The following is a 27,069-nucleotide window of genomic DNA, read 5'->3' as shown; positions in this document are numbered from 1 at the left end:
TGGCACCAGATCCCAGCTCTCTTCCCTGGCTTTCCTTTGGGCTCGTGAGGACCTAGGAACAAGAGGCACTCCCAGACCAGGAGAGGGTTGGGACTCAAACGTGCCACTTCCATACAGCCTGGGCTCCCGCTCCCAGATCCTGAGAGATCTTATAACATGAACCTCAAAACCTCAGACTTCAGGGCCTCCCTCTGTACCTTAAAATACATGTTCCATTTGGAATTGTGAAGCCAACACTTCCATACTCAACTCTTTTAGCACCCAAAGAGTCAGCATGAGGGATAATTGGGAGAACATGGGGACATATCCCTGGCAGATCTGCAGGCACCCATTAATGTGTATTAGATGTTCAATAAATTAAAAAGGGAGCAAGCTCCAAGAAATGAAGCATTTTATTGCTTTACTTAGTAATGTCTTAAATCAGTTTCACCAGTCTCCTGCAAGCAAGCCTACAAAAGGATCGTCTAGATATCATCCTCATGCTTCATCAGTCTGGCCCCCGGAGGGCCGGGGGTTGGTGAAGCAGGGCCTGCATAGCAGGACTAAGAGACACAGACACTTCTGTCTGCACCTCTCTCACTCTTAGTAGGTAATGAGTCATGGCCACAGGCAGGGGAGGAATAAGACTCCAGAAACACAGACAGGAGAAGAAAAAGTGAGAAACAAAACAAAGAAAGAAGAAAAGAAATAATGGCAAAGGCACACAGGCTGGGGAAGGCAAAGTTCTCACCGTGGCAAGCCTAGATTTCAAACCACTAAGTAAGCTACACAGTTTCAAGAGTTCAAGAACTTTTCCCAGAGCAATGGGATGAAATATGTACAACTGGCACAGGGAAACCAGACCAGTGGTCTCCAGAGCCGAGAGGAAGTTTTAGAACATCTATTTATATTTGTTTTTCTGTCATCATTATCCAATATCTGTGCTGTGTATGTTTTATAACATACATGATGTATCAATACCATAGTACATGTATATAACTTATAAATAAATAAATGTACTTATATTGGGGGGAAACCCTGGTGGTGTACTGTTTAAGTGCTACAGCTGCTAACCAAAAGGTCAGCAGTTCGAATCGACCAGGCACTCCTTAGAAACCCTATGGAGCAGTTCTACTCCGTCCTACAGGGTTGCTATGAGTCAGAATCAACTCGATAGCAACAGATTTTTTTTTTTTTTTAAATTGGGGGAGTGTATGCTCAAACATTTTCCATGGATGGGGTACAAAATCAAAAGATCTTGGAGACCACCTATGTAGAACAATGACAAAAACCATAAAAGATTCAATCAAACTACATGGCAAGGCCTACACCTGGACTCTTGGACTTCTCACCCAGGGCCTCTGCCAAGCTGGCTCAATGTAGGAGACTAGCCTGCTGTCTGCTGGGAAAGCCCCTCTCCTAGCTCTTCTCCAGTGCCTGACTTCCCTTTAAAGGGTGAAATGGACTGCATTTTGGTGAAACAGAAAAAATACATATTATTTTCCTAGTTGTTACTATCTAAGTCCCCAGCTGGTCTCCAAGGAGGGCACATCACAGTGGGGGCCTTTGCTCCCAGGCCCTCCATATATACTTGTGCAGATCCTGCCACTGAAAGGTGGTGGGGTGGGGGTGGGGGGATGGTGCTAAAATCCAGCCCGTGTCCTGGCAAAGGGTACATCTGCCCAAGGGGAGAGTGCCTTTAAAATTATCACAAAGCTGTTACATGGATTAGCAATAGTTTTTTTTTTTTTTTTCCTTTATTTGAATACAATTTTCCCATTGATATTTGCCTTCATAAATACAATTTGGTTGCTTATTCTTTCTTAGTCTAGTAACAGCTTTGAGTTTCCAGCCTCTGGAGCATGTGTTCATGGTGGGGTGATAGAATGAAGTTCTGGCTTTAGCAGGTGCAGCCCCCACCCTAACAGAACACATTATGAGTGAACACTCAAAGCTGAATATCATGTTCTGTCCCTGTGTCTCAGAGGTGGCCTGAGGCCATCCGGCTAGGTGAGTTGTTCACACAGAAAACAAAGAACTGAGGGGTTGTCGCAGCCCAGCCTTGGGTTGGGGCCAATCTGTTGCCTGGGTCCTGAGACATGGCCTGCCTCAAATGTCTCCAATGGACATAGTCGCCCAGTGGTGGAAGGTTCCATTTCAGTATGCAACCTTTGAATACAGCAAGAATGGCCATAGATGTCCACATATGTGCCTGCTCACCCTCATCTTCCTGAAAATTCCAGTGGGTTATTTACTGGAATTTGTGTTTTCCCCAAAATGTCTTTTCCCTCGTAGGAAATAATTTTTCTCCCAAGTCCTCAGGGAGCGCTGAGAAAGGCAGCAGGGTTGGCTTCTCCTGGGCTGTCTCTGTGGCACTCTCAGGACCCTCATGCATCAGTCTTGGGCTCCTTCAACAATCTGACAAACTCCTTGACTTCTTCTTCCAAGGCCTTGTTTCTCCTCTCAACATCCTCCCGGGAGCGCTCCACATTGCGGAGGCTGATTTCCAAGGCTGCAAACTTCTTCTTCTCTTTTTCCAACTCTTCATTGAGCTTTACCACCTTAGCCCAGACGTCATAGTTTTCCTTCTCAAGGCTAGTGGAAAAAAAGAAAAGAATGACAAAACAGGGCATCAACTCGAGACTCTTCTTTCACCCTTCCTCACAACTTCTTTTGTCCACACTTTCTAAATTAGAAGGCTTTCCTACTCTCCAGCTACTCATATCCAACCTGTCCTTCTTATTTAGAAGGAAAAATAGACTTCCCGGGATACCTGAACCCCCAGATTATGTCTCAGCTTCTCTTTTGTCATTTAACCCCATATTGTGAGATCACTTGTATTATTGTTTTTCATGCAGTTTTATGTTTTGTGCCTTCCATCTGATAATAAGTCTTTGAAAGAAGGAGCCACCCCTAAAACATTTATTTTTCACCCCTTCAGCAGCTTGCATCAGTCCTGCTCAATAGAAACTGTCAATTGGCTGAAGCCCTATCCATATTTGGGATTCCCAACACCTTTGTACACATGAGTGCCTCCCCTTCCTCCTTCCATTGAGAGCACAGACCAGAGTTTCTTTTATGAAGGGCCTCCTTAGAATCAAGACTTGGAGAACAAGGGGATCTGTCCTTTGGGGAGCAGTGGTCTCAGCAATCCCACATTCACTTCTGATTCCCTGCTCCAGGTGTGCAGGAATCCTCGATTCCTGGGATTTTTATTGTTAACTGACCAAAATCCTAATGTAGTCCCACGTGCCCTCCCTCCCCCGCCCCACCAGGCTATGTTAAATTAACCCTTAGGGAAGGAGCATACATATTCCATTTTTAAGCTAAAGGAAGGAACTTCAGGCCTGTGGGGAGACTGTATGATTAGAGATTTCTCTAGAATTTCATTCTGTGGGGTGCTGTCCCCATGTTCCCCAAATGACTGCCCATTTCCTAGGGACACTTCAGTTTCCATTTCAGCTCATGCCTCAGGTTCTATATTCAAAGGCCTTGACCCACCTTGTATGTAATGGCCCCGGTTCAGACCCTTGTCTACTCCTGCCTATCTCTTCTTAAAGCTAAATTAATCTCATTCCTTTCAGCCCTCCAATTACAAATCTAGTTTTCCTCTCCAAGTTCTCCACATCCCTCTTACTCTGGGGAGAATCCCAATGAGACACTGTGCTAGATCTGGACCAACTGATTCCAGGGGAAAGGCAGGACTGAGTGGGCTTGGCCTGGAGGACCTAGGTTCAAATCCCAGTCCTTCATACAGTAATGATTAGTTGTATGACTTTCAGGAATCTGTTGATAATTCTCAAGCCTCAGTTCCTTCTGTACCATGGGAATATTTCCTACTTCATGGGATTGCTGTGAAGATTAGATGAGAAGGTGTATGTGAAGCCTGAAGCTTTCAGTAGGTGCTGTTGGACTGTTAATTCAACTCTATCTGCTGTGGATGAGAGGCTCCCCTGACAGGTAAACCTGGAGGATTTTGTTAGATTCAGGATGAGCGGCTCTTGTGGTGGCAGCCAGCTCTTTCCTACTATCAATGACACTCGGGCACAGAATGCAGTGTGTGCCTTCTCTGGGCTGCTGGGCTCACTGCCAACACATCACAGAAGTCTTGTCATTCCACAAATTGTTGATTTCAGGTTCTTAGACACAGGAGCTACATTTTACCTCTAGAGGGGCAGCCCTCTGCCGGGGAAAAAGGGGTAGAGGCTCCCAAAAGTCTTCATTTCACTTACCTGAGTCTGAAAAAACTGAAAAGTGTCCTTAATATGGAAAAAAAAAATCAGGTTGACATCAAGTCGGCTCCCACTCACGGCAACCCCAGGTACATGAGGGTAGAACTGTGTTCCCCAGGGTTTTCAATCACCGGTTTTTTTGAAGTAGATTTCCAGGTCTTTCTTCTGAGGCACCTCAGGGTGGCCTTGAACCTCCAGCTTTTCAGTTAGCAGTTGAGCACATTTACCATTTGTACCACTCCGGGACTCCATCCTTAATATGAAAACCCCACTAATTCACATTTCACTACTTTATGCTTTGTGCTAATATGGGTTTTCTCTCATGAAAGTTTGCTAGTCAATCAGTAGCATGAAAAAGATTTCAAGGAAATACTTTACCCACCAAAAAGAACAAATCATGCCCAAGCATTTTAGGAATTTGCACGAGATTATGGCACTAACTGTCTAACTGGTCTCCCACTTCCGTTTGCTGCTCTGCAGCCTGTGCTCAGTCAAAAGCCAGTGACGCTCTGAAGCATAAGTCCGGTCAAAGCCTCCAATGACTTCCATCTCACTCTGGCTTTACGGTTGTTGTCAAAGCCCCACATGTTGTGCTCTGGCCTCCTGTACCCCCGACCCCATCTTCTACCAGTCGCTCTCCCTGGCTTCAGCCCCAACACCACTCTTGCATGGCCTCCACACTGTGGCTCCCTCTGGCTGGAGTGCTCTGCCTCACACGTGGACCTGACTTGTTCCTTCATCTCCTCCAGGCCTTTCCTGAAATGCCACCTGCTCAGGGAGGCCTTCCTGACCACCCTCTTTAACATTTGATCCCTCTTCTTGGGTGCTCTAACTTCCCTGCTTCACTTTTTTTTTCCTCTGTAGCATTTTTCATCATCTGACATAGCATATATTTTAACTACTTGTTTTTATTGTCTGTCTGTCCCCACTAGAATGAAAATTCCATAAGGGCAGGAACTTTTGTCTATTTTGTTCGGTGCTATTCCCCCGTACCTAGAGTGGTGTCTGGTACGTAGTAAAACCCATGGCCCTTGAGTCGTTTCCAACTCACGGTGACCCTATAGGACAGAGTAGAACTGCCCCATAGGGTTTCCAAGGAGTTGCTGGTGGATTCATACTGCAGACCTTTTGGTTAGCAGCTGAGCTCTTAACTACTGGGCCACCATGGCTCCACTGGTACATAGTAGGTGCTCAATAAATATTTGTGGATCGATGAATAAGACTAATACAAAAAATCCAGAAATTCCTCAACTCATTAAAATATATTGATTCTTAAAGAGCCACTATTTGGAACTAGTTTATTAAGCTACTTAAGCCAGACATAAATTTTTATAAATATAACCCAAAATTTAGAGTTTTCACTAAGTTAGTCACTGCATCACATCCTTTACCCTTTCAAGCTCAACTGCTACTTCCCACTGTATTCTCTGAATGAAAGATTTATAATGTCACCTCTTTGGCAAATGAGCACAGTTCCTATTGCTTCTAAAGATAGAAGCCAGTGGCTGCTCAGTACCCATTTGTATGTGACTTACTTTTTAATTTGTTCCTCATATGCTTGCTTCTGTGTTTCTATTTCCTTTCGTAGTTCCTGTACCATTCTCTGGGGAGATTCAAGTTCCTCTTCTCCAGAGTCCTTTGTTCCAGACCCAGCTTCAGAGTTGGGACTGGCGGGAGAGTCTCTCTTGGAGTCACAGGCCTGGGAAGAGGGTGAACTGGCTTCATTCCCAGGGGACGCTGGGAGGGCAGGGACATTATCGTAAGTGGAAGTCCGCTGGGAGTCTGAAAGGTGGGGCAAATCTTGAGACATTGTTCTTTGATGCCCTTCCCCTGCCTTGGTTTCTGAAGGTGAGCAGAGCTTATTTTTAGAGACCTCCACTTTGCTGCTGTTGGAGCCACGCAAAGATGAAGTAAAGAAACTTTTCCGGTTAGGGAGTGTCTGAGTCCTTTTTCGAGATTGCAGCTTCCAATCTCCTGGCTTTTCCTTGGAGAGTTTGCTGCTGTCATCCAGATACCCATCACTCGGCTGAAGTCCAGTGGGGCTGGTTGTGTCCGAGTCGCTTGTCTAGAAAAAATGGCCACGAGATATTATATGGATTTTCTAGTTGCTTGCCCAGAAAAAAATGGCTATGAATGTTATATGGATTTTCTAGACATTTGTCCAGAAAAAATGGCCATGGGTGTTATACGGATTTTCTAGTCAACTGTCTAGAAAAAGCAGCCATGGATGTTGTATGCATTTTCCCCACTCAGGTGTCATACTCACAGGATAAGGATTAAAGACTTGAAAGAAAATGTTTCCTGGATACACAGCTATGAGAATCCTACTTACAAGACCACCTCATAACTCATCACATTAGTTGATTATCTCCTTGGCATTTTCTCAAGAAATGATGCTCTGGAGGTGAAGTGCTGACTAAAAGCAACTGTGTATTTGTGGTAAAAAGAGTCCTAAACTAGGATCTCTTTGTAACCATAGAATGGCCGGGCCTTTTTAGCTATGACTCAAAATTCAGAAGCCATAAAAGAAAAGATGGAAAGATTGATAAATTTGACCTTCAGGGATCCGCACGATCAAAAAAAAAAAAAAGAAGAAGAAAACTATACACACACACCCCTCATATTTTTACGCAAATAACGTGCACCTTCTAGGTTCGTTTGTCAGCCACTTCCTTCCCCCATTAGATATTTTCTTAAGTACGCCATGCTAATTTTTTTTACACAACATGTAAAATAATTTGGCATAGCAGCACTTCTGAACACACCTCACAAGGAGAGTGAGTGGTTGGTAAACAAATACAGAAGGTGCACATTATTTGTGTAAAACTAAGGTGTATCTATATATGCATACGCGTATGTATATATATATATATATATATACCACAACCAAACCCACTGCCGTTGAGTCGATTCCGACTCATATCGACCCTATAGGACAGAGTAGAACTGCCCCATAGAGTTTCCAAGGAGCACCTGGCGGATTCTATATATATATATATACATACACAAAACAAAAAGAATGAAAATAAAAAATCACCACATGATAAATCAAAAAAGAGATAACAAACTGGCAAAAATATTTGCAATGCTATCACAGACAATGGGATACTCTCCCTAAAATATAAAACTTATAAAAATTGAGAAAGACCAACAACCAATATAAATACGGAAAAAGAACAAAATGCGACAGTTCATAGAGAAAAAAAAACGCAGCTGGCCCTTAGACATAAAAAGAGACATACAACCTCTCTCCTAAGAGGAGAAAACCCAAGTTAAAATTAAAATGACTAAAACACCAGTTCTCATCTATCACATAGGCAAACTCTTGAAATTTGACGAGAAACTCTGTTGGTGAAACCATTGGGAAATAGGTTTTTTCATGTACTGCTAGTAGGAGTACAACATGGCACAATATCTATTTAACAATTTTTATCAAAATTAGACATTACCAACTCATTTACTCTTGGGCCTCGCCATCCCACTTCTGAGAATTTATCCCAGAAATATATCGGCGGGAACGAAGAATGAGACCCAGTCAAGGTTACTCATTGCAGTCTCGTTCAGTGCAAAGGGCTGAGAGCAACCTGTTATGCATTGAACTATGTCTCCACCCCTGAAAAAAAATCTGGAATGGATAGAGGGATCCCAAGGTGGAAAGGGAAAGGCAGAGAGTACTGATACAATGTGTGGATTGCACAAAACAGCTCGTGTATAAATTTTTGAATGAGAAACTAATTTATGCTATAAACCCTAACCTAAAGCACAATAAAACTAAAAAAAAAAAAAGAAAGAAAAATAGCATAGATGATAAATTTTGCCCTACAGAGTTGGAGTGAGGAGTCCTGAGGTGATCTACTTAAATTGCCCAGCACAGTGTCTGCCCATAGCAGACACTAAGCAGTGGCTACGTGTCAAATGACCATAACAATGGCTACTCTTAAGGACTCCTGGGCTGATATTCACTAGATGGAGTAGGAGCATTTTCAAAATTTTAATAATTTTGGAAACATAGGGTGTTAATGTGTGTGCGCAGACGGATGTCACCTAAGAAAAAGCTTCCCCACTACCACTGCCTCCCTTTTCGTCAACACTTAATGATTCTCAGAATTCACAGTACCACAGGTAACTTAATTCACCTGGGCAGCGAGACATCTTGAATTCATTAATCCAGCTGCTATAAAAAGTTCACATGTCCTTTTTATAAATATGTGTCCCTATAAATATATAAAAATATTTGACCTTTGTAAACCATTGCCCTCAAATAATCTAAATTTCAGAGTCTGCAGAATTTTTGGACACTGGGAACGTGAGCCCCAACACTTCATTACAAACGAAGGGCTGACATTGCCGAGAAGTGTTATCAGAGAATGAGAAATATTACATGAATTCGTCACATACTCTCAGAAAGAAATCACGTTTCATGGGTTAGCAGGAAACCGGTTCTTTCTGGACTTTCAGCTAATTTTTTCAACAACTCTCACCAAAACATTTACAATATGGTATATATAATTTTTTTTTTTTTCCCCACTGCACTTTCCTGGACTATGTTTGAAAGGGTTTCTCTTTCAGAGTGAGCTTCAGTGACAACCCCCATGGTTCAGCCATTGGGTGGCTGGCACACATACCACTAACCATACCTCTGGGATGCCACTGGGCACCAACTGAGACTACACAAAAGAGGACAGGCTTTCAAGATGTGTTCCAGAGGGTTTTCACCAGCTGGGTCCATTGCCACAGCATTATCCAAAATACCTCAAGTTGCCACTTTAGACCAGCTCCTAGATGGAATAACCTGGACTAAAGGAAGAGACAGATGAGAGAAGGAAGGCTCTTGGCATCTTACCGTGTTACTGAAGCTGTCTGTCCGAGAAATTGGGGTATCCTCAGTGGCATCCCAGCCCACAGAGCTTCGGGCCACTGGAGGCTTCTTAGGGTCATTTTTCTGGGCAGGAGGTGACAGGGGTTCATCCTTGGACTTGGGGAAGAGGACTTCATGGTCTCTAATCATCATAGTCATTACCCTTTGGATCTGAGGAGTCCCTGGAGGCAAGAAGAAAGGTATCTGTAGCACTGGACCTCCAGCAGGAGACAGAACGCTCACAAGGGTTCCCACCCATATGGTTCTAAACCCACAGGTACTGCAGGAACCCCATACGTAGATGATGAGAAGCCACTTTGCTCCTCACAGGAATCCTTCTAATTGTGGAGGTGGGGAGATGTGCTGTGAAAGGGATGGGATAGAAAAAGGTTATCGGAGTGGGGTGAAAGGAGAAGCTGTTAAGGCTATTTTCAGCCTCCAGTCTGCTGAAACAGTTTTTGATGGGAAAAATCAGTAAGATAACAGGAGAGAAATGAAAACCTCTTTCTCTCCTGATGTGGTCCTCAATATGACAGTCGATTTTCTTATTGGCTTCATAGAGAGCATATACGTGCCTGGCACACTGCCTCTCCACAACAGGAGCAGACATCAGTACTTTATGCCACGACTTTCGCTCACTGAGCAACACACAGCCTCGGAAGTCTTCTCAACACAGCTTTACAAGCAGGCTTTGTGTGAGTTAGCTTATAAAATAAAACCTGTCTGCCCTCTCTGGCTAGGGGTATTTAAAAAGTAATAAGAGAAGCACTAGATAACAGTTTTAGTGCCAGATTCTTGCGCTGCATGAGCATTGGGCAAATCTCTTAAACTCCCTGTTCTGCTGTTTTCTGGAAAGTGACATAATCCTTGCCCTGCTTACCTCAAGGTCTATGGTATGTTTTGGACAACGTAATCAGATGAAAATGCTAGGTAACCTGCAGAGCAGTGCACACACATGGGTGATGTTGTGGGAATTGTTAATATGTCCCCTGTGCCTTCACCACGGGACCAGCCATACCTCTCATGATAACAGCAGGGTCTTCCACCTTCGACCTGATGAGATTCACACCAATCACAGTGGCCAGGTTGTCCACGCTCATCTTGTTAACTGCGCAGTTCAGCTGGATTTCATGGAGAAACCTGTGGGCAGCCAAGAAATCTCACAGTGGAAAACAGGAAGTTGCCAGAGGCAGCTCTTCCAGGTACGAAGGAAATCTCAGGGATGGGTCCCACCTATTTCTTCCTGGTCTTGGAATGGGATCGGCCTATCTTTGCCCACAAAAGTTTAGCTCGATCCTGAAAGATCCAAGACCAACAAAGGAAGAGAGACCAGGAGGGGCTGTTGGTGGTGGGTTGAGGCTGGCAGGGTGGGTTGGGGTTGGGAGGGTGGATAAGGAACCATGGCAGGAGGCAGGATCCAGTTCAGGGAGCTAAAAGGAGATTAGAAGGACCAGAAGCAAGTATTTGCCCCTTGTCCTGCATTTATAGGCTCCTCCCTTAGGCTCCCAATACTCGTCCCACCCAAATCTCCTGAGAGGAGAACTTTGTTGTGAAAAAGTCTCCAAGATGAGGAACCAAACCACCGTCTTGCTCTCCCCCTCCAATTAAAGTGCCAAGCATTGCTAACTCTCAGTAGGTGCTCAATAACCAACAAGAAAATTTTACTACAAGATCTGTTTACAATAATGAATTTTCCACAAAGTTCACCCATGAAGCTCTCAGATACACTGCAAAAAACCTGAACAGATCAGAAAAGGGATTTCTAAATAGTCTCTCTCTCTAGAAACTATTTAAAAATGGGTAAACTAAAACAACATGAAATTCCAAACAGAGACAGAGAAATTATTAAAGTAATAGTGGTCTGCCCAAATGATGAGATATTATGAAATATTTTGGAGTCTTTTACAATCATGTTTTATGACACGGAAAAATTCTCATGACATAACATTAAGCAAAAAAAAAAAAAAAAAGTAGTATAAATATATGTACGTGTATTTTTATACTATAAAACCCGTTGCTATCAAATTGACCCCATAGGACAGAGTAAAACTGCCCCCATAGGGTTTCTAAGAAGAAGCTAGTGGGTTTGAACTCCCGACCTTTTTTAGTTAGCAGTCTGACCTCTTAACGACTGCACCATCTGGGCCCCATGTGTGTATATATATGTAGACACACATACACATATATATGTGTTTATATACACAAATACATATACACACACACACATATCTATCTACACACATACATGTTTATGTATGTGTAGATAGTTAGAGTGTAATTTCAATTTGTATTTAAAAATTGTTCCCATGTAGTTCTACTGATGTATGAAATGATCTATCACAGACAGAAAACATACAGAAAGAAACACATCCAAGTGTTAATAGTGATTCTTTCTGGATGTGAGGATTGTGGGTAATTTTCATTTTCTTATTTTAAAATTGGTGTAATTCCCTAGTGTCCAAATCACACATGTGATACATTTGTAATTTGAAAACCACAACTAATTCCTTGTTCAAAATAAAGACAAATTTCAGTTCCATCTGGAATGAAAGTCCAGGCTCCCAATCTCTCTGTCTGATCAATTCACCTGCTAGATGTTTCCATGGAGATGATACACGGCCGTCCCAGAAAGGGTTTGAGGAAAATAAAAAGGGTGGCCTGGAATGAATGTTTTGGGGGTGCTAAATTCTGTCTCAGAGTTAGGAAGATGGCAGAGAATTCTAGAAACACTGAAAGGTTCTGGTTTCTCTTGGATGTCCCAGGACTCTGGGCCGCACTGGGGCAGGCCTGAAGGAGGAAGCACATCCATTTCGTGCCATCTGAATTCCCAGGTGATCCTTCATCTTATCTTGTGGCAATAGGAAGCTACCTCAGTGCTATGAACAGACTTGACCTTCCAAAAGTCTGTACAGTAATCTCCAACTTCACAGAGAAACTCCTTCCTCCTCCAAAGAGGGCTTCTTTCTGACATGGCTGAAACTGTGGCTCATCACCTTGGAATGAATAGCAGGGGACTCTCACCTGCAGATGTAGCTCAGGAGGTTGTAGTTCTCTCGGGGGAGGATGGAGAGTTGCTTCATCATTTCCTGCTGAGCCTGGGAAGAGATTTTTAACACCAGTAAAGGAGCCTGCCCATTTGCTGGCAGAAACTGTGGAACATAAGTAGATCTGCCCAGAAGCCACATTTTGGCAGTCACTCCTGCTCCGATAGCTTTTTTTTTTTTTTCATTTTCAGTTTGAAACAATTACAGATTCACAGGAAGTTGCAAAAATAATATAAAGAGGCTCAAAGATTTTTGTTTTTATTTTTGTCTGTAATTATGTCCCCTGGAAGCTGGGAGCTACTCCAAGGCAAGAATGACGTGTCATCTCTTGCACACAATAATTTGTTGAATGAATGCTTGAGGTGTTTAACACTCCACTAAAAATTGAACCATAATCAAATGTCTCAAAATCACTTTAAAAGTGGTGAGAGGAGGAGGATAGTTCTGAGAAGGGTTTTCAGTAAAATGGCTTTGCTGAGACCTGCTTGGACTCTAGGATAGTCTGATCAAGCCGATGGGTGGGTGCAAGGTCGGACTGTTCAACTCTGTGCTGACCTTGAGCATCAGGGATGATGAGATAAGGAATGCATGTGCCGGGGAGAGGAAGAACATGGAGGTTTTGTTCTTTTCAGCCACAGCTGCTTGTAGAGTCTGTAATCACTGTGACACTGCAGGCTCGTGAGAGTACACACGTTCACATGGGGCTGGGAGCTCTCCTCAAGTCTGAGCAGCTCCTCCTTACAGAACTCAAGGAAATGTGCCCACGGCTTTGTCTTCCTCTAGGCAATCCCATGGTACAGACCCTCTGTATTCAAATTCACTTAGCAAGGGCATCCACAGTTGCCTGCCTTATTCCCAACACTGAGATTTTCTTCTCCTCAGTTTATTCAAGAGAATTCTTGGCACAGGTTGCTATAGACTTGCCCCTCTCACCACCCCCACCACCTTTTCACCAGGAAGAAAGGCCTTGGTCCCTCTGCCCTGTCAGATGTGTGTTGCCATTGATGAAGAAGTTTTCAAATGTGTCAAGATTGAGAGAAGTTGGTAGAAGCATGTCTAAAGCAGGAGTCATTGTCAGAAAGGTATGGGACCCCCTTATCTACTGTTGCCTACCAGAGTAGAGTTCAGGAAACCAGTTTTACTTTCTTCCAAAGCAAGAGAACTAACTCTAATGAGCTACAAACCTTTGCCTCATCCGCATTCATGAGCTGCCCGCAGAGCAGAAACCCCTCATACTGGCTCCAGGGAACCACCGGCTCTGGGAGGTCTCGGAGGTAGAGTTTTAACAGGGAGGCCACTGTGTGTACATCTGTGTCTCTGGAAGACAAAAAGCAATGCTCTTTGAATAGGATCTCCAGAACTGTCCTCACCGCCACCCTGGCTCTCCACTGAATAGAATCCTGGGTTCCAAAGGGAAGCTTTTCAGAGGAGTAGAGTAGTAAGGATATATCTCATGACCTGCCTGTCAGTTTGCCCTACTGTGGTGGCTTGTGCATTGCTATGATGATGGAAGATATGCCACAAGTATTTCAGGTACCAGCAGGGTCCCCCATGGTGGACAGGTTTCAGCAGAGCTTCCAGACTAAAGAGACTAGGAAGAAAGGACTAATTATCTACTTCTGAAAGCTAGTCGGTGGAAAACTCTATGGATCAAAACTGAATATTGTCCAATATAGTGCTGGAAGATGAGCCCCCTAGGTTGGAATGCACAACACAATGGCTGCAACAATAGACTCAAGCTTGCCAATGATCATGAAGAAGGTGCAGGACCGGGCAACGTTTTGTTCTGTTGTACAAGGGGTCACCATGAATCAGAGATGACTGGATGGCAACTAGCAATAACAACAACAAAGATGTACCAAGCCAAAACATTTTTGCCAATGCTCCCTCCTGTAATAACAACCCCCAACACTTTTTTCCTCCATCTCTTCCCCCAGATGCCTCAAAGGTAAGTTCAAGGTCTACTTTTTCATTAAACTTTTTTTTTTTAACTATTACAGTCTTTCTCCAAGCTACTTGGTACTTCAAAATTTAGCATTATCTAATTAATCTCTAACTTTTCATGTATTAATGTCTCCATATCCATGGTTTGTTGATATCGTCAATCCCCCAGAATGCTCTAAATCATTCTGGGATTCATTCCTTCATTTACTCAATCATTCATTCGATCAGTAAGCATGGAGTGCCTGCCAGGTTCAAGATGCCATGCCAGGCACTGGGATTTCAGTAATGAACCTAAGGGGAGCACAGAACCCCTGGCCTCATTGAGCCACAGGGCAGTGTGGGAGACAAATACTACCAGGTCCTGAAAATAGAGTGTGATCAGTTCCATGATAAGGGAAGCACAGGACCCAGGACTGCATGGAAGTATGGAAAAGGGGCACCCAGCCCAGATTTGGGGAACTATAGCAGATCCTTAGGTGAGACTTGAAGAATGACGGAGAGTTACCCAAGAAGAGAGGTACAGCACGAGCAGACAGCATGTGTATTAGCTTAGAGGGTGGAAAGAGGAGGCCCTGGTGCAGGAATGGAGACAACATCCATGTGATTGCCTGAGTGACTGAAAGAGCCACAGGCTCTTCAGTTTAGCTTCTCGGGTTTGCAGCAGTGGTCAGCAAACCATGGCCCACCAGCCAAATCAGGCCCACTGCCTGTACTTGTATGGCCTGCAAGCTAAGACTGGTTCTTACATTTTTAAACAGTTAGGAAAAAAAAAGAATATCTCATGATGTGAAAATCATATGGAATCCATATTTCAGGGTCCATAAAAACTTTTATAGAAACACTGCCACGCTCATTCATTTATCTATGGTCTGTGGCTGCCTTCACACTACAACCACAGAGCTCAGAAGTTGCAACAGAGACCGTTTGGCCCACAAAGCCTTAAATGTTTAACATATGGCCCTTTAAGTAAAAGTTTGCTGACCTTTGGCTTACAAGGTTATTGCATTTACTCCACAGTGCTACAAGAGAAAATAAGTCTGAATCTACCATATACTTGAAGATCATTAGTAAAAAAAAAATGCTCATTCTATTTATATCAAGACAAACTGGCATTCTTAGGAGGCAACACTGGTAGTATTTCAATGTGGTAAGAAGTCTAGACAATGGGTGTCTCCTTGGTTTCGGTGATGAGGAATATAAAATACCAGTACCAGTTGCCATCAGGTCGACTCCAACTAATGGTGACCCCATGTGTGTCAGAGTAGAACTGTGCTGCAGAGGGTTTTCAATGGCTGATTTTTTGGAAATAGATCATCAGTCTTGTCTTTCAAGGTGCCTCTGGGTGGATTCGAACCTCCAACATTTTAGTTAGAAGTTGAGCACTTAACCATTTACTCTACCCAAAGAGTCCAAACATAAAATAGGGTGGGTAGAAATGCCTCCTGGATGAGAGAAGAGAGGGATGGATTGGATAGGAGGAGAAGGGAGCCACTAGAGGTAGCGGAGACATAAACACTAGGGCTTGGCTGTAAAGCTTTGTCTTTGCATTTCAAATAAATTATTTTGTTTGTGTTTTGGACAGCCAGTTGTTGGAAGTGTCTTCTGAAAAGGCTCCCCTTTGTAGCCTGTAAACTCTCTACCTCAAAAGGGGGACAGGGGCTGGCACAGAGCCCTGTCTATGCTCCACCTGCCACTGCCCCAGGAAATATGGGGTGGTAACCATTCGCTTAATGTGGGGATTCTGCTGAGTCACTGCCTAAAAATACCCCTGGAAGAAGACAGGCTGGGAAAAGTACCTCTGTGAATATACATGGAAAAATTCCCAAGGAAGTGCAAAAAGATAACCAGCTGATAATTTGCCCAAGTGGTATCACTTAGGAACACTGCTTTGTGGTCCGCCCAATTCTCTTAATCTAAACCCAAGGTTCCGGTTTGATTTGGGTCTTTCCCTCCACCCCTGCCCCATTCAATTATTCTCCCAAATTCCGTCAATTCTACTATCCATATGCCATGTGAATCCCTCTAAATCTTTCCCCACTTTCACCATCTGTTTCAGAACGCTATCATCTTTTGCCAGGATTACTGCCCCAGCCTCCTATCTGGTCTCCCTGCCTCCAGTGTTCATGCACCAGCCCACCGTGTACTGCCTGGACCAGCCCCAATACTCAAAACTCACTCAGGGAATGAATGAAGAAATAAAGAATTCTAAATGAGAAGAACAGTGTAAGTAATAAATCAAAAACCTCTCTCTTTTGCTAGAATAGGCAAATGCATGGAGACAAAAGTTATTAGTGGTTACCACGGGTACATGAGAGGGAAATGTGAGGAGTTCTTTGTTTAAAGGGCACTAAGTTTCTGTAAAGGGCGATGAAAAAAATTGGAAATAGGTAGTGGTGATGATTGTACAATACGGTGAACGTAAATAATGTCACTGAATTGTACACGTAAAAATGGTTGAAATGGCAAATGTTTTGTTTTATATATTTCACCACAACAAAAAAAATATCCAAAACAAACAAAAAATCTGGACCTTTTGAAGAAAAACAAAAACAAGAGAAAAGACAAACTACTAGGTAGTTTAATCAGGGGATACCAAGACAGCAAAAATATCAAAGTTAGCAAAGAGAAAGGGATTATTGCCACAAGTATAATATTGATACTTTAAAGTAATAATAAAAGAACACAGTTATACAAATCATCTTGAAACACTGAAACCTACAAAAATCTTCCTGATTCTTGTCACAAAGCCCAGATAGCACCCACTGCTTAGCCAGTCTCTTTTTTTCCTGTTTGCTTGTTGGGTCTCAGCTTATATGTCATTTTCTAGGGGGAACTTCCTAACCCCACTAGACCATGTCAAAGATCCTCTGTTGCAAGTTCTCTTTGTATCTTCTATTTTTCATTTTTAGCTTTTAACATGTGGAAATTGTACATTACTTCTGTGAATTTTTAGTTTAATGTCTGTGCCCCATCGTAATAGTGCTGATTCAGACAGCATTCCTAGGGTCTAAGTTGCCAGCAGGATTTTTTTTGACTGTGCTATTCCTCCAACCCAGAGAAGTATCTTTAAATAAATGAATTTAAAAAAATCTCAAGAACTAAAAAAACAACTCAACAAACTCAAGACCTAAGAGCAAGTTAGGAGCCAGGTGGCTTCTGAGGTCAACACCTGATCCACAAGGGATTCACATACATTCTGCTGGCCCTTCCCTTCTAAATTGATGCTTATATTGTGGCATGTCTGTATGTCTATTTTTCACAGAAATATAGTATCAGAAGTATTAGTTTTGTGGCCAGGCAGAATCCAGCCCAGTAGGAGCTTGACAAAAGGATTCTGTATTCATATTTATACTGTTTGATGAGAATAGGCACTAGAATATAGCAAATAATTGCTCCTTTGTTCTTCATTTAATTTGGGGCTTTTGGGGTAGAAGTGAGCATATGACCAATATAGGGAAACTAGATGATTATCCACAAGGCATAATGTCGCGGTCAACAGGGATGAGCTTCTGATCTCTCAACTCTTTGCTCTTTCACTCACTGATTCCAAAAATTCATTTTACAGGGCAAAAACCTTCAGCCATAGTAAAGGTTTACAAAGCCAACAACCTAGGAGAGGTGGACAAAGCTGGCAAATTAACTCTGAAGTGAAAGTAGTCACTATTATATCACTTCCTGAGAGTGAGTCTGGCATGGAGACAGAAGGAGAAGAGACCAAACTTGAGTAGAGGTCTTCTGACTCCTGGGCCCCTTATGACCCCCAGGCCTCTCCCTTCCCCCTGTTTGTGTTCAGGTTAACCTAAGACCCTGGGCAAGGTGCTGACTCTATCTAAGGCTGCTTCATCACTGGAGAAGGGCAATAACCCTGTTTGTTCTCCAGCTTTGTTTTGAGGATCAAATCAGAAAAAGTGTATGAAAGTAATTTTAAAACTCTCTACTCCTGTGGAATATTAGGCATTAGAATCACATTGCAAAAGGCACAGAAATAGAAAGTCAGGCAGCAAAGATGAAATCAGCAGACTCCAAAACCAGGCCAAGGGCAAAAGTGTGTGAGGCCTTGCCCTGGTAATCTGGGTGAAAAAGATGTTTCCCTTAATCTGAGACATGCTCTTAGAGGAGGCCTCTGTTCCTAGTATGTCCAAATGTAGCTAAGTAACAAGAATCAAACAAGGACCAGTTATACCTCCTTAAATCAAACCTGTCCTCTCAAGAGTCATGTAGACCCAAGAGTCAGCCCTGGGAGGACCCTGAAGAAGCCCTGGGACTCTTCTTATTTATAAAAAACTATAGGACAGAGTAGAACTGCCCCGTAGAGTTTCCAAGGAACACCTGGTGGATTCTTATTTACGCATGTGTAAATTCTACCTTTCAGTTCTAGGGGTGGAAATGTCTCAATAACGTGTGGAAACTTTTCTCCTTCCAGCCCAAAGTATTTCATGGGAATCAACAACTCTGACTGTGCTGCCCAGGATGACTTTCAGGTGCATAAACTAAAGCCTAGGGCATTTATCTGGCAAACCAGAGTAATCAGCTTTATTCCTTTTGGCTTACTATTTGCATTGCTTTAGCAACAACCTTCCTGTATCTTTTGATCAACTCAAAACTAATTAAAAACAGAGGTGGAGCCAACATGGGCACTATAGACAGAAGAACCAAGCCAACCCTCTGCAGCAAAGACCAGAAAAACTAAAATAAAACAAATACAAATCTCAATCCTGGAACCCTAAATGTCAAACGAAGGGATAAAGAATGTGATAAAGCACCAAATGGAATAAGAAACTGAGAGGGACAGAGGATGAGGAGAGATATGGATTGGAGGTCCCCTAACCAGCTAACGTGGCACAGATTCACCATGTTAGACTACAGCCACCAAGGACCTCGGATAGGGAGTACAGGAAGGCAAATACATGGAGCTGCCAACAGGAGACAGAGCATCCGATAACCAGGGATTCATGCTTCCCCCCCAACACCCATCTTCCCTCTACACAGCCTTCACCACTTTCCAACAGGACATGATCACATGGCCAGAGGGACGCCAGCTCACTGCCGCCCAGGTCTGCCCTGCCCCCAATGGCGGGTTCCCCCAGTGCTATCTATCTATATATGTTGTTGTTGTTGTAGTTATTTTTTTCTCTTCTCTCTCTCTCTCTCCCTTCCTTCCTTTCCTTCCTCCTGCCTAGCTAGCCCCAAGTGCCATCCCCTCACACTTCTTAAGTCTGTGCTGCCCCCACCACCCAGCTCCCTTGGTGCCATATTTTTTTACTTTTTTTTCCTGGTTCTTCTCTCTCTCCCTTCCTTCCTTTCCTTTCTCCCACCCACCTAGCCCTGTACCCTGTCCCCCCTTCTCGATGGACCATGCTTCACTCCTCAGCTAGAGGGCCACTGGCACACAGCCTCCCTGGGTCTGTGCCACCACCACAAGCTAGCTCCCTTAGTGCCACATTTTTTTTTTCTTTATCTTTCCCCTTCACCTTTTCCTTCTCCCTTGTACTTAGGCCCTATGCTGCTTCTGCCCCTCCCTGAGGGGCCATGCTGCATTGCCCAATGAAAGAGACACCAGCTTGCTGTCACCCCAATTCCACCCCATCCCCCAACAGCCAGCTCCCTCATCACCAAGTTTATTTTTGTTGTTGTTGCTGTTTTGTTTTTGGTTTCTTCTCTCTCTTTCCCTTCTTTCCTTTCCTTTCTCCCACCTGCCTAGCCCCTTGTGCCTCCCATGCACTGTCTTGATAGGCCAAGCTTCAACACTCAACTAGACAGCCACCGGCACATGGCCTCCCTGCGTCTGTCCCACCCCCATGTGCCACTTCCCACCTTGCCACCATTTTATTTACTTTATTTTTCCCTTCTTCTTTTTTCTTTTTTTTTGCCTCTGTTTCTCCCTTTTCTTTCTCTCATCCACTTAGCTTCACAAAACTCATCCTCTCCATTCCCTTCTGCCTGTCTGCACTGTGTGCCATGTGCTTTGCCTCCAAGCACCAAAGGCATGGACTCCCAGACTCCACCCTGCACTACCTGCCAGCCCTGACCCACTGATCCCAGTTCATGTTGCAAATGACCACTGGACTTGCCTGCTGCACCATAGCTGAGCGACTGGCCCTGCTCACCTGGAAAAGGTGGCAAGAAGTATTGTGCCCACAGGCAAGCAAGCAACAAAACACCTCCAGCCCACCTGCCCAGGCATAGCCAAATAAAACAAAAAAGCAGGATGAAACAAACTAATCTAATATCAATAAATGAAGAAAATAATTGCTGAATGTCCTGAAGACAGCAGACAATATCAAAGCATATAAAAACACAGGAAAGGATGGCTCCAGTAGGCAACCAAAATAAAACACCAGATGCTCTTCCAGCAGAAGACAAGGCACTGGAACTACCTGATAGGGAATTCAAAAGCCTAACATTGAGGCCTCTCTAAGAGATTAGGAAGAGATGAAGGAAAACACAGACAAAAATAAAGAAAAAATAGACAGAATCATGGAAAAGACAAACAGAGCAATGGAAGAATTCAGGAAAATAATACAGGAACAAAATGTCAAAAATAAACAAACAACTAGAAATCATACAAAGACAACAATTAGAAATCCAAAAATAAACAAGATTTCAGAAATGGACAGTGCAACACTCCACCTAAGAACAGCAAAGTATACATTCTTCTCCAATGCACATGGAACATTCTTCAGAATAGACCACATCTCAGGCCACAGAGCAATCCTCAATGAAATCCAAAATACTGAGATAATACAAAGCATCTTCTCTGATCACAACAACATAAAGATAGAAATTAAAAACAGGAAGAGCAAGAAAAAAAAATCAAATAAAAAAATTCCTGGAATCAAATGAGAATGAAAACACATCATACCAAAACCTTTGGGATACAGAAAAGACAGTGGTCAAAGGTCAATTTATAACAATAGATGCACACATAAAAAAAAGAAGAAAAGGACAAAGTCAAAACATTAGGTATACGACTCAAACAAATAGAAAGAGAACAGCAAAAGAGGCCCACAGCCACCAGAAGAAACAATAAAGTTCAGAGCAGAAATAAATGAAACAGAAAACAGGAAGAAAAAAAAAAAAAAGAAAGAAAGAAAAATCAACAAAACCAAAAGTTGTTTCTTTGAAAGGATCAACAAAATTGACAAACCATTGGCCAAACTGACAAAAGAGAAACAGGAGAGGAAGCAAATAACCCAAATAAGAAACGAAATGGGGGACATTACAAAAGACCCAACCCAAATAAAAAGGACCATAACAGAGTACTATGAAAAATTATATGCCAACAAATGTGAAAACCTAGAGGAAATGAACAAATTTCTAGAGACATACTACACACCTAAACTAACAGAAACTGAGGTAGAAAATCTGAACAGACCCATAACAACAGAAAAGACTAAAAAGGTAATTAAAAAAAAAAAAAAAAAAAACTCCCAACAAAAAAAGTCCTGGCCCAAATGGCTTCACTGGAGAATTCTACCAAACATTCAGAGAAGAGCTCACACATTATTACTCAAACTATTTCAGAACATAGAAAAGGAAGGCATACTTCCAAACTCATTCTATGAAGCCAGCATAACCCTGATACCAAAACTAGGCAAAAAAGAAAATTACAGACCAGTATCTCTCGTGAATATAAAAAAAAATATATAGATGCTAAAAATTCTCAACAAAATTCTAGCCAATAGAATTCAGTATTATATCAAAAAAATAAGACACCCCAACCAAGTGGGATTCATCCCAGGCATGCAAGGACGGTTCAACATTAGAAAATCAATCAATGTACTCCACCACATAAATAAAACAAAAGAATCACATGATCATCTCATTCGACACAGAAAAGGCATTCGATGAAGCCCAACACCGATTCCCGGTAAAAACTCTCAATATAAAAGGAATAGAAGGGAAATTCCTCAACATAATAAAGGACATCTATACAAAACCAACAGCTAACATCTGTCTCAATGGAGGGAGTCTGAAAACATTCCCCCCCAAGAATAAGAACAAGGCAAGGACGCCCCTTATCACCACTCCTATATAACTTTGTGCTGTATGTCCTAGCTAGCACAATAAGGCAAGACAAAGAAATAAAGGGTATCCATATTGGTAAGGAAGGAGTAAAACTATACCTATTTGCGGATGATATGATACTATATAGACAGAACCAAAAAGACTCCACAAGAAAACTAATGGAACTAATAGAAAGATTTAGCAGAGTAGTATGATACAAATAAACATAAAAAAATCAGTTGGATTCCTACACACCAATAAAGAGAACTACAAAAATGAAATCAGGAAAGCAGTGCCATTTATAACAAACCAAAAAACCCAAACCAGTTGCCATCGAGTCAATTCCGACTCATAGCAACCCTATAGAACAGAGTAGAACTGCCCCATAGGATTTCCAAGAAGCAGCTGCTGGATTCAAACTGCTAACATTTTGGTTAGCAACCAAGCTCTTAACCACTATGCCACCAGGACTCCATGCCATTTATAATAGCACCTAAAAAGATAAAATACTTAGGAATAAATCTAACCAGGGACATAAAAGACCTATACAAAGAAAACCACAAGACATTAATGTAAGAAACCGAAAGAGACCTACATAAATGGAAAAACATATCATCTCATTGATAGGTAGGCTCAACATTGTGAAAATGTCAATTCTATCCAAAGCAATCTAAAAAGAAATTGCAATACCAATCCAGATTCCAAAAGCATTCTTTAACGAGATGGAAAAACTAATCGTTAACTTTATATGGAAAGATAATAGGCCTTGGGTGAGTAAAGTGCTATTGAAGAAAACAATAAAGTAAGAGGATACGCACTACCTGACCTCAGAACCTACTACACGGCTACGGTGGTCCAAACAGCCTGGTACCGGCACAACAACTGACATATTGACCAATGGAACAGTGTCAAGAACCCAGATGTAAATCCATCCACCTATGGATCTTCGACAAAGACCCAAAGTCCACTAAATGGGGAAAAAACGGTCTTTTTAACTAATGGTGCTGGCAAAACTGGATGTCCATCTGCAAAAAAAATGAAACAGGACCCATAATTCACACCATAAACAAAATCTAATTCAAAATGGATCAAAGACCTAAATATAAAACAAAAAACTATAAAGATCATTTGTTGTTGTTGTCAGGTGCCGTCGAGTCGGTTCCAACTCATAGGAACCCTATGCACAGCAGAAAGAAACACTGCCTGGTCCTGCGCCATCCTTACAACCATTGTTATGCTTGAGCTCATTGTTGCAGCCACTGTGTCAGTCCACCTCGTCGGGGGTTTTCCTCTTTTCCGCTGACCCTGTACTCTGCCAAGCGTGATGTCCTTCTCCAGGGACTGATCCCTCCTGACAACATGTCCAAAGTATGTAAGACACAGCCTTGTCATCCTTGCCTCTAAGGAGCATTCTGGCCTCACTTCTTCCAAGACAGATTTGTTCGTTCTTTTGGCAGTCCATGGTATATTCAATATTCTTCGCCAACACCACAATTCAAAGGTGTCAACTCTTCTTCGGTCTTCCTTATTCGTTGTCCGGCTTTCACATGCATATGATGTGATTGAAAATACCGTGGCTTGGGTCAGGCGCACCTTAGTCTTCAGGGTGACATCTTTGCTCTTCAACACTTTGAAGAGGTCCTTTGCAGAAGATTTGCGGAATGCAACGCACCTTTTGACTTCTTGACTGCTGCTTCCATAGCTGTTGATTGTGGATCCAAGTAAAATGAAATCCTTGACAACTTCAATCTTTTCTCCGTTTATAATGACGTTGCTCATTGGTCCAGTTGTGAGGATTTTTGTTTTCTTTATGTTGAGGTGTAATCCATACTGAAGGCTGTGGTCTTTGATCTTCACTAGTAAGTGCTTCAAGTCCTCTTCACTTTCAGCAAGCAAGGTTGTGTCATCTGCATAACGCAGGTTGTTGATGAGTCTTCCTCCAATCCTGATGCCCCGTTCTTCTTCATCTAGTCTAGCTTCTCGGATTATCTGTTCAGCATACAGATTAAATAGGTATGGTGAAAGAATACAACCCTGACGCACACCTTTCCTGACTTTAAACCAATCAGTATCCCCTTGTTCTGTCCGAACAACTGCCTCTTGATCTATGTAAAGGTTCCTCATGAGCACAATTAAGTGTTCTGGAATTCCCATTCGTCACAGTGTTATCCATAGTTTGTTATGATCCACACAGTTGAATGCCTTTGAATAGTCAATAAAAGACAGGTAAACATCCTTCTGGTATTCTCTGCTTTCAGCCAGGATCCATCTGACATCAGCAATGATATCCCTGGTTCCACGTCCTCTTCTGAAACCAGCCTGAATTTCTGGCAGTTCCCTGTCAATATACTACTGCAGCTGCTTTTGAATGATCTTCAGCAAAATTTTGCTTGCGTGTGATATTAATGATATTGTTCTATAATTTCCACATTCGGTTGGATCACCTTTCTTGGGAATAGGCATAAATATGGATCTCTTCCAATCAGTTGAACAGGAAGCTGTCTTCCATATTTCTTGGCATAGATGAGTGAGCACAACCAGTGCTGTATCGGTTTGTTGAAACATCTCAATTGATATTCCGTCAATTCCTGGAGCCTTGTTTTTTGCCAATGCCTTCAGAGTAGCTTAATTTTTCAGAGTAGCTTGGAATTCTTCCTTCAGTACCATCGGTTCCTGATCATATGCCACCTCTTGAAATGGTTGAATATCGACTAATTCTTTTTGGTATAATGACTCTGTGTATCCCTTCCATCTTCTTTTGATGGTTCCTGCGTCCTGCATCATTTAATATTTTCCCCATGGAATCCTTCAGTATTGCAACTCAGGGCTTGAATTTTTTCTTCAGTTTTTTTCAGCTTGAGAAACACCTAGCGTGTTCTTCCCTTTTGGTTTTCCATCTCCAGGTCTTTGCACATGTCATTATAATACTTTGCCTTTTCGAGAGGCCTTTTGAATTCTTCTGTTCAGTTCTTTTACTTCATCAATTCTTCCTTTCGCTTTAGCTGCTAAATGCTCACAGCAAGTTTCAGAGTCTCCTCTGACATCCTTCTTGGTCTTTTCTTTCTTTCCTGTCTTTTCAGTGACCTCTTGCTTTCTTCATGGATGATGTCCTTGATGTCATTCCACAACTCGTCTGGTCTTCAGTCACTAGTGTTCAATGCGTCAAATCTATTCTTGAGATGGTCTCTAAATTCAGGTGGGTTGTACTAAGGTCATATTTTGGCTCTCGTAGACTTGCTCTGATTTTCTTCAGTTTCAGCTTGAACTTGCATATGAGCAATTGATGGTCTGTTCACAGTCGGCCCCTGGCCTTGGTCTGACGGATGATATTGAGCTTTTCCATTGTCTCTTTCCACAGATGTAGTCAATTTGATTTCTGTGTGGTCCATTAGCCAGTGAAAACCTTATGAATAGCAGCAGAACATTGTCTGATATAGTGCTGGAAGATGAGCCCCCAGGTTGGGAGACACTCAAAAGATGACTGGGAAGAGCTGCCTCCTCAAAGTAGAGTCGACCGTAATGACGTGGATGGAGTAAAGCTTTCGGGACCTTCGTTTGCTGATGTGGCATGACTTAAAATGAGAAGAAACAGCTGCAAACATCCATTAATAATCGGAACCTGGAACGTATGAAGTATGAATCTAGGAAAGCTGGAAATTGTCAAAAATGAAATGGAACACATAAACATCGATATCCTAGGCATTAGTGAGCTGAAATGGACTGGTATTGACCATTTTGAATTGGACAATCATGTAGTCATAGAGATCATAGAAGGAAAAATAGGGTCAAATCTACAGGCCCTAATACATGGCATAAATAGGTTACAAACCATAACTAACAATACACAAATACCAGAAGATAAGCTAGATAACTGGGATTTCCTAAAAATTAAATACTTATGCTCATCAAAAGACTTCACCAAAAGAGTAAAAAGAGAACCTACAGACTGGGAAAAAAATTGTCGGCTATGACATATTTGACAAAGGTCTAATCTCTAAAATCTATAGGAAAATCCAACACCTCTACAAGAAAAAGACAAATAATCCAATTAAAAATGGGCAAAGGCTATGAATGGACACTTCACCAAAGAAGACATTCAGGCTGCTAATAGACAGGTGAGGAAATGGTCGTGATCACTAGCTATTAGAGAAACGCAAATCAAAACTACAATGAGATACCACCTCACCCAACATTACTAGCACAAATCAAAAAACAAACAAAATAACAAATGTTGGAGAGGCTGTAGGGAGACTGGAACTTTTATGCACTGCTGGTTGGAATGCAAAATGGTACAACCATTTTAGAAAATGATACGGTGCTTCCTTAAAAAGCTAGACATAGAAATACCATATGATCCAGCAATCCCACTTATAGGAATATATCCCAGAGAAATAAGAGCCGTCACGTGAATAAACATGCACACCAATGTTCCCTGCGGCAATATTCACAATAGCAAAAAGATGGGAACAACTTAAATGCCCATAAAGAGATGAATGGGTGAACAAACTATAGTACATACACACGATGGAATATTATGCAAAGTTCAAAAACAATGATGAATCTGTGAAACATCTCACAACATGGATGAATCTGGAGGGCATTATACTGAGTGAAATTAGTCAATCGAAAAAGAACAAATACTATATGAGACCACTATTATAAAAACACATGCAATTGTTTCCACATAGAAAGAAACAATCTTTCATGGCTACGAGGGAGGAGAGTGGTGGGGAGGAAAAAACACTAGACAGTAGATAAGTGGTAACTTGGGTGAAGGGTAAGACAGTACACAATACTGGGAAAGTCAGCACAACTTGACCAAGGCAAAGTCATATAGAAGCTTCAGAGACACATCCAAACTCCCTGAGGGACCAAATTACTGGGCTGAGGGCTAGGGACCATGGTCTGGGGGATATCTAGCTCAACTGGCATAATACAGTTCACGACGGAAATGTTCTACATCCTACTTCGGTGAGAAGTGTCTGGGGTCTTAAAAGCTTGTGGG

At 42.3% G+C, this 27,069-nt stretch overlaps 1 protein-coding gene across 6 annotated transcripts in view; it reads right to left on the bottom strand.

Annotated features, from left to right (window-relative positions):
* Positions 1 to 1,706: 1,706 nt before the first annotated feature.
* ARHGAP25 (Rho GTPase activating protein 25) overlaps positions 1,707 to 27,069 on the bottom strand; it is a 123,553-nt gene continuing 98,190 nt past the window's right edge. For all 6 annotated transcript variants that reach the window (XM_023552716.2, XM_003413657.4, XM_064268674.1 and 3 more), the window contains 6 exons: positions 13,298 to 13,430; positions 12,091 to 12,164; positions 10,088 to 10,209; positions 9,055 to 9,251; positions 5,747 to 6,276; positions 1,707 to 2,574 (listed from right to left, as the gene is read on the bottom strand). In XM_023552716.2, the coding sequence (XP_023408484.1) occupies positions 2,367 to 2,574; positions 5,747 to 6,276; positions 9,055 to 9,251; positions 10,088 to 10,209; positions 12,091 to 12,164; positions 13,298 to 13,430 (1,264 nt within the window). In that variant the 3' untranslated portion in view covers positions 1,707 to 2,366. The remainder of the gene's footprint in view (positions 2,575 to 5,746; positions 6,277 to 9,054; positions 9,252 to 10,087; positions 10,210 to 12,090; positions 12,165 to 13,297; positions 13,431 to 27,069) is intronic.

Source organism: Loxodonta africana, chromosome 15, assembly GCF_030014295.1.
Source record: "Loxodonta africana isolate mLoxAfr1 chromosome 15, mLoxAfr1.hap2, whole genome shotgun sequence".
In the NCBI taxonomy this organism is placed as follows: domain Eukaryota; kingdom Metazoa; phylum Chordata; class Mammalia; order Proboscidea; family Elephantidae; genus Loxodonta; species Loxodonta africana.
This window is presented reverse-complemented; position numbering and strand designations above follow the sequence as displayed.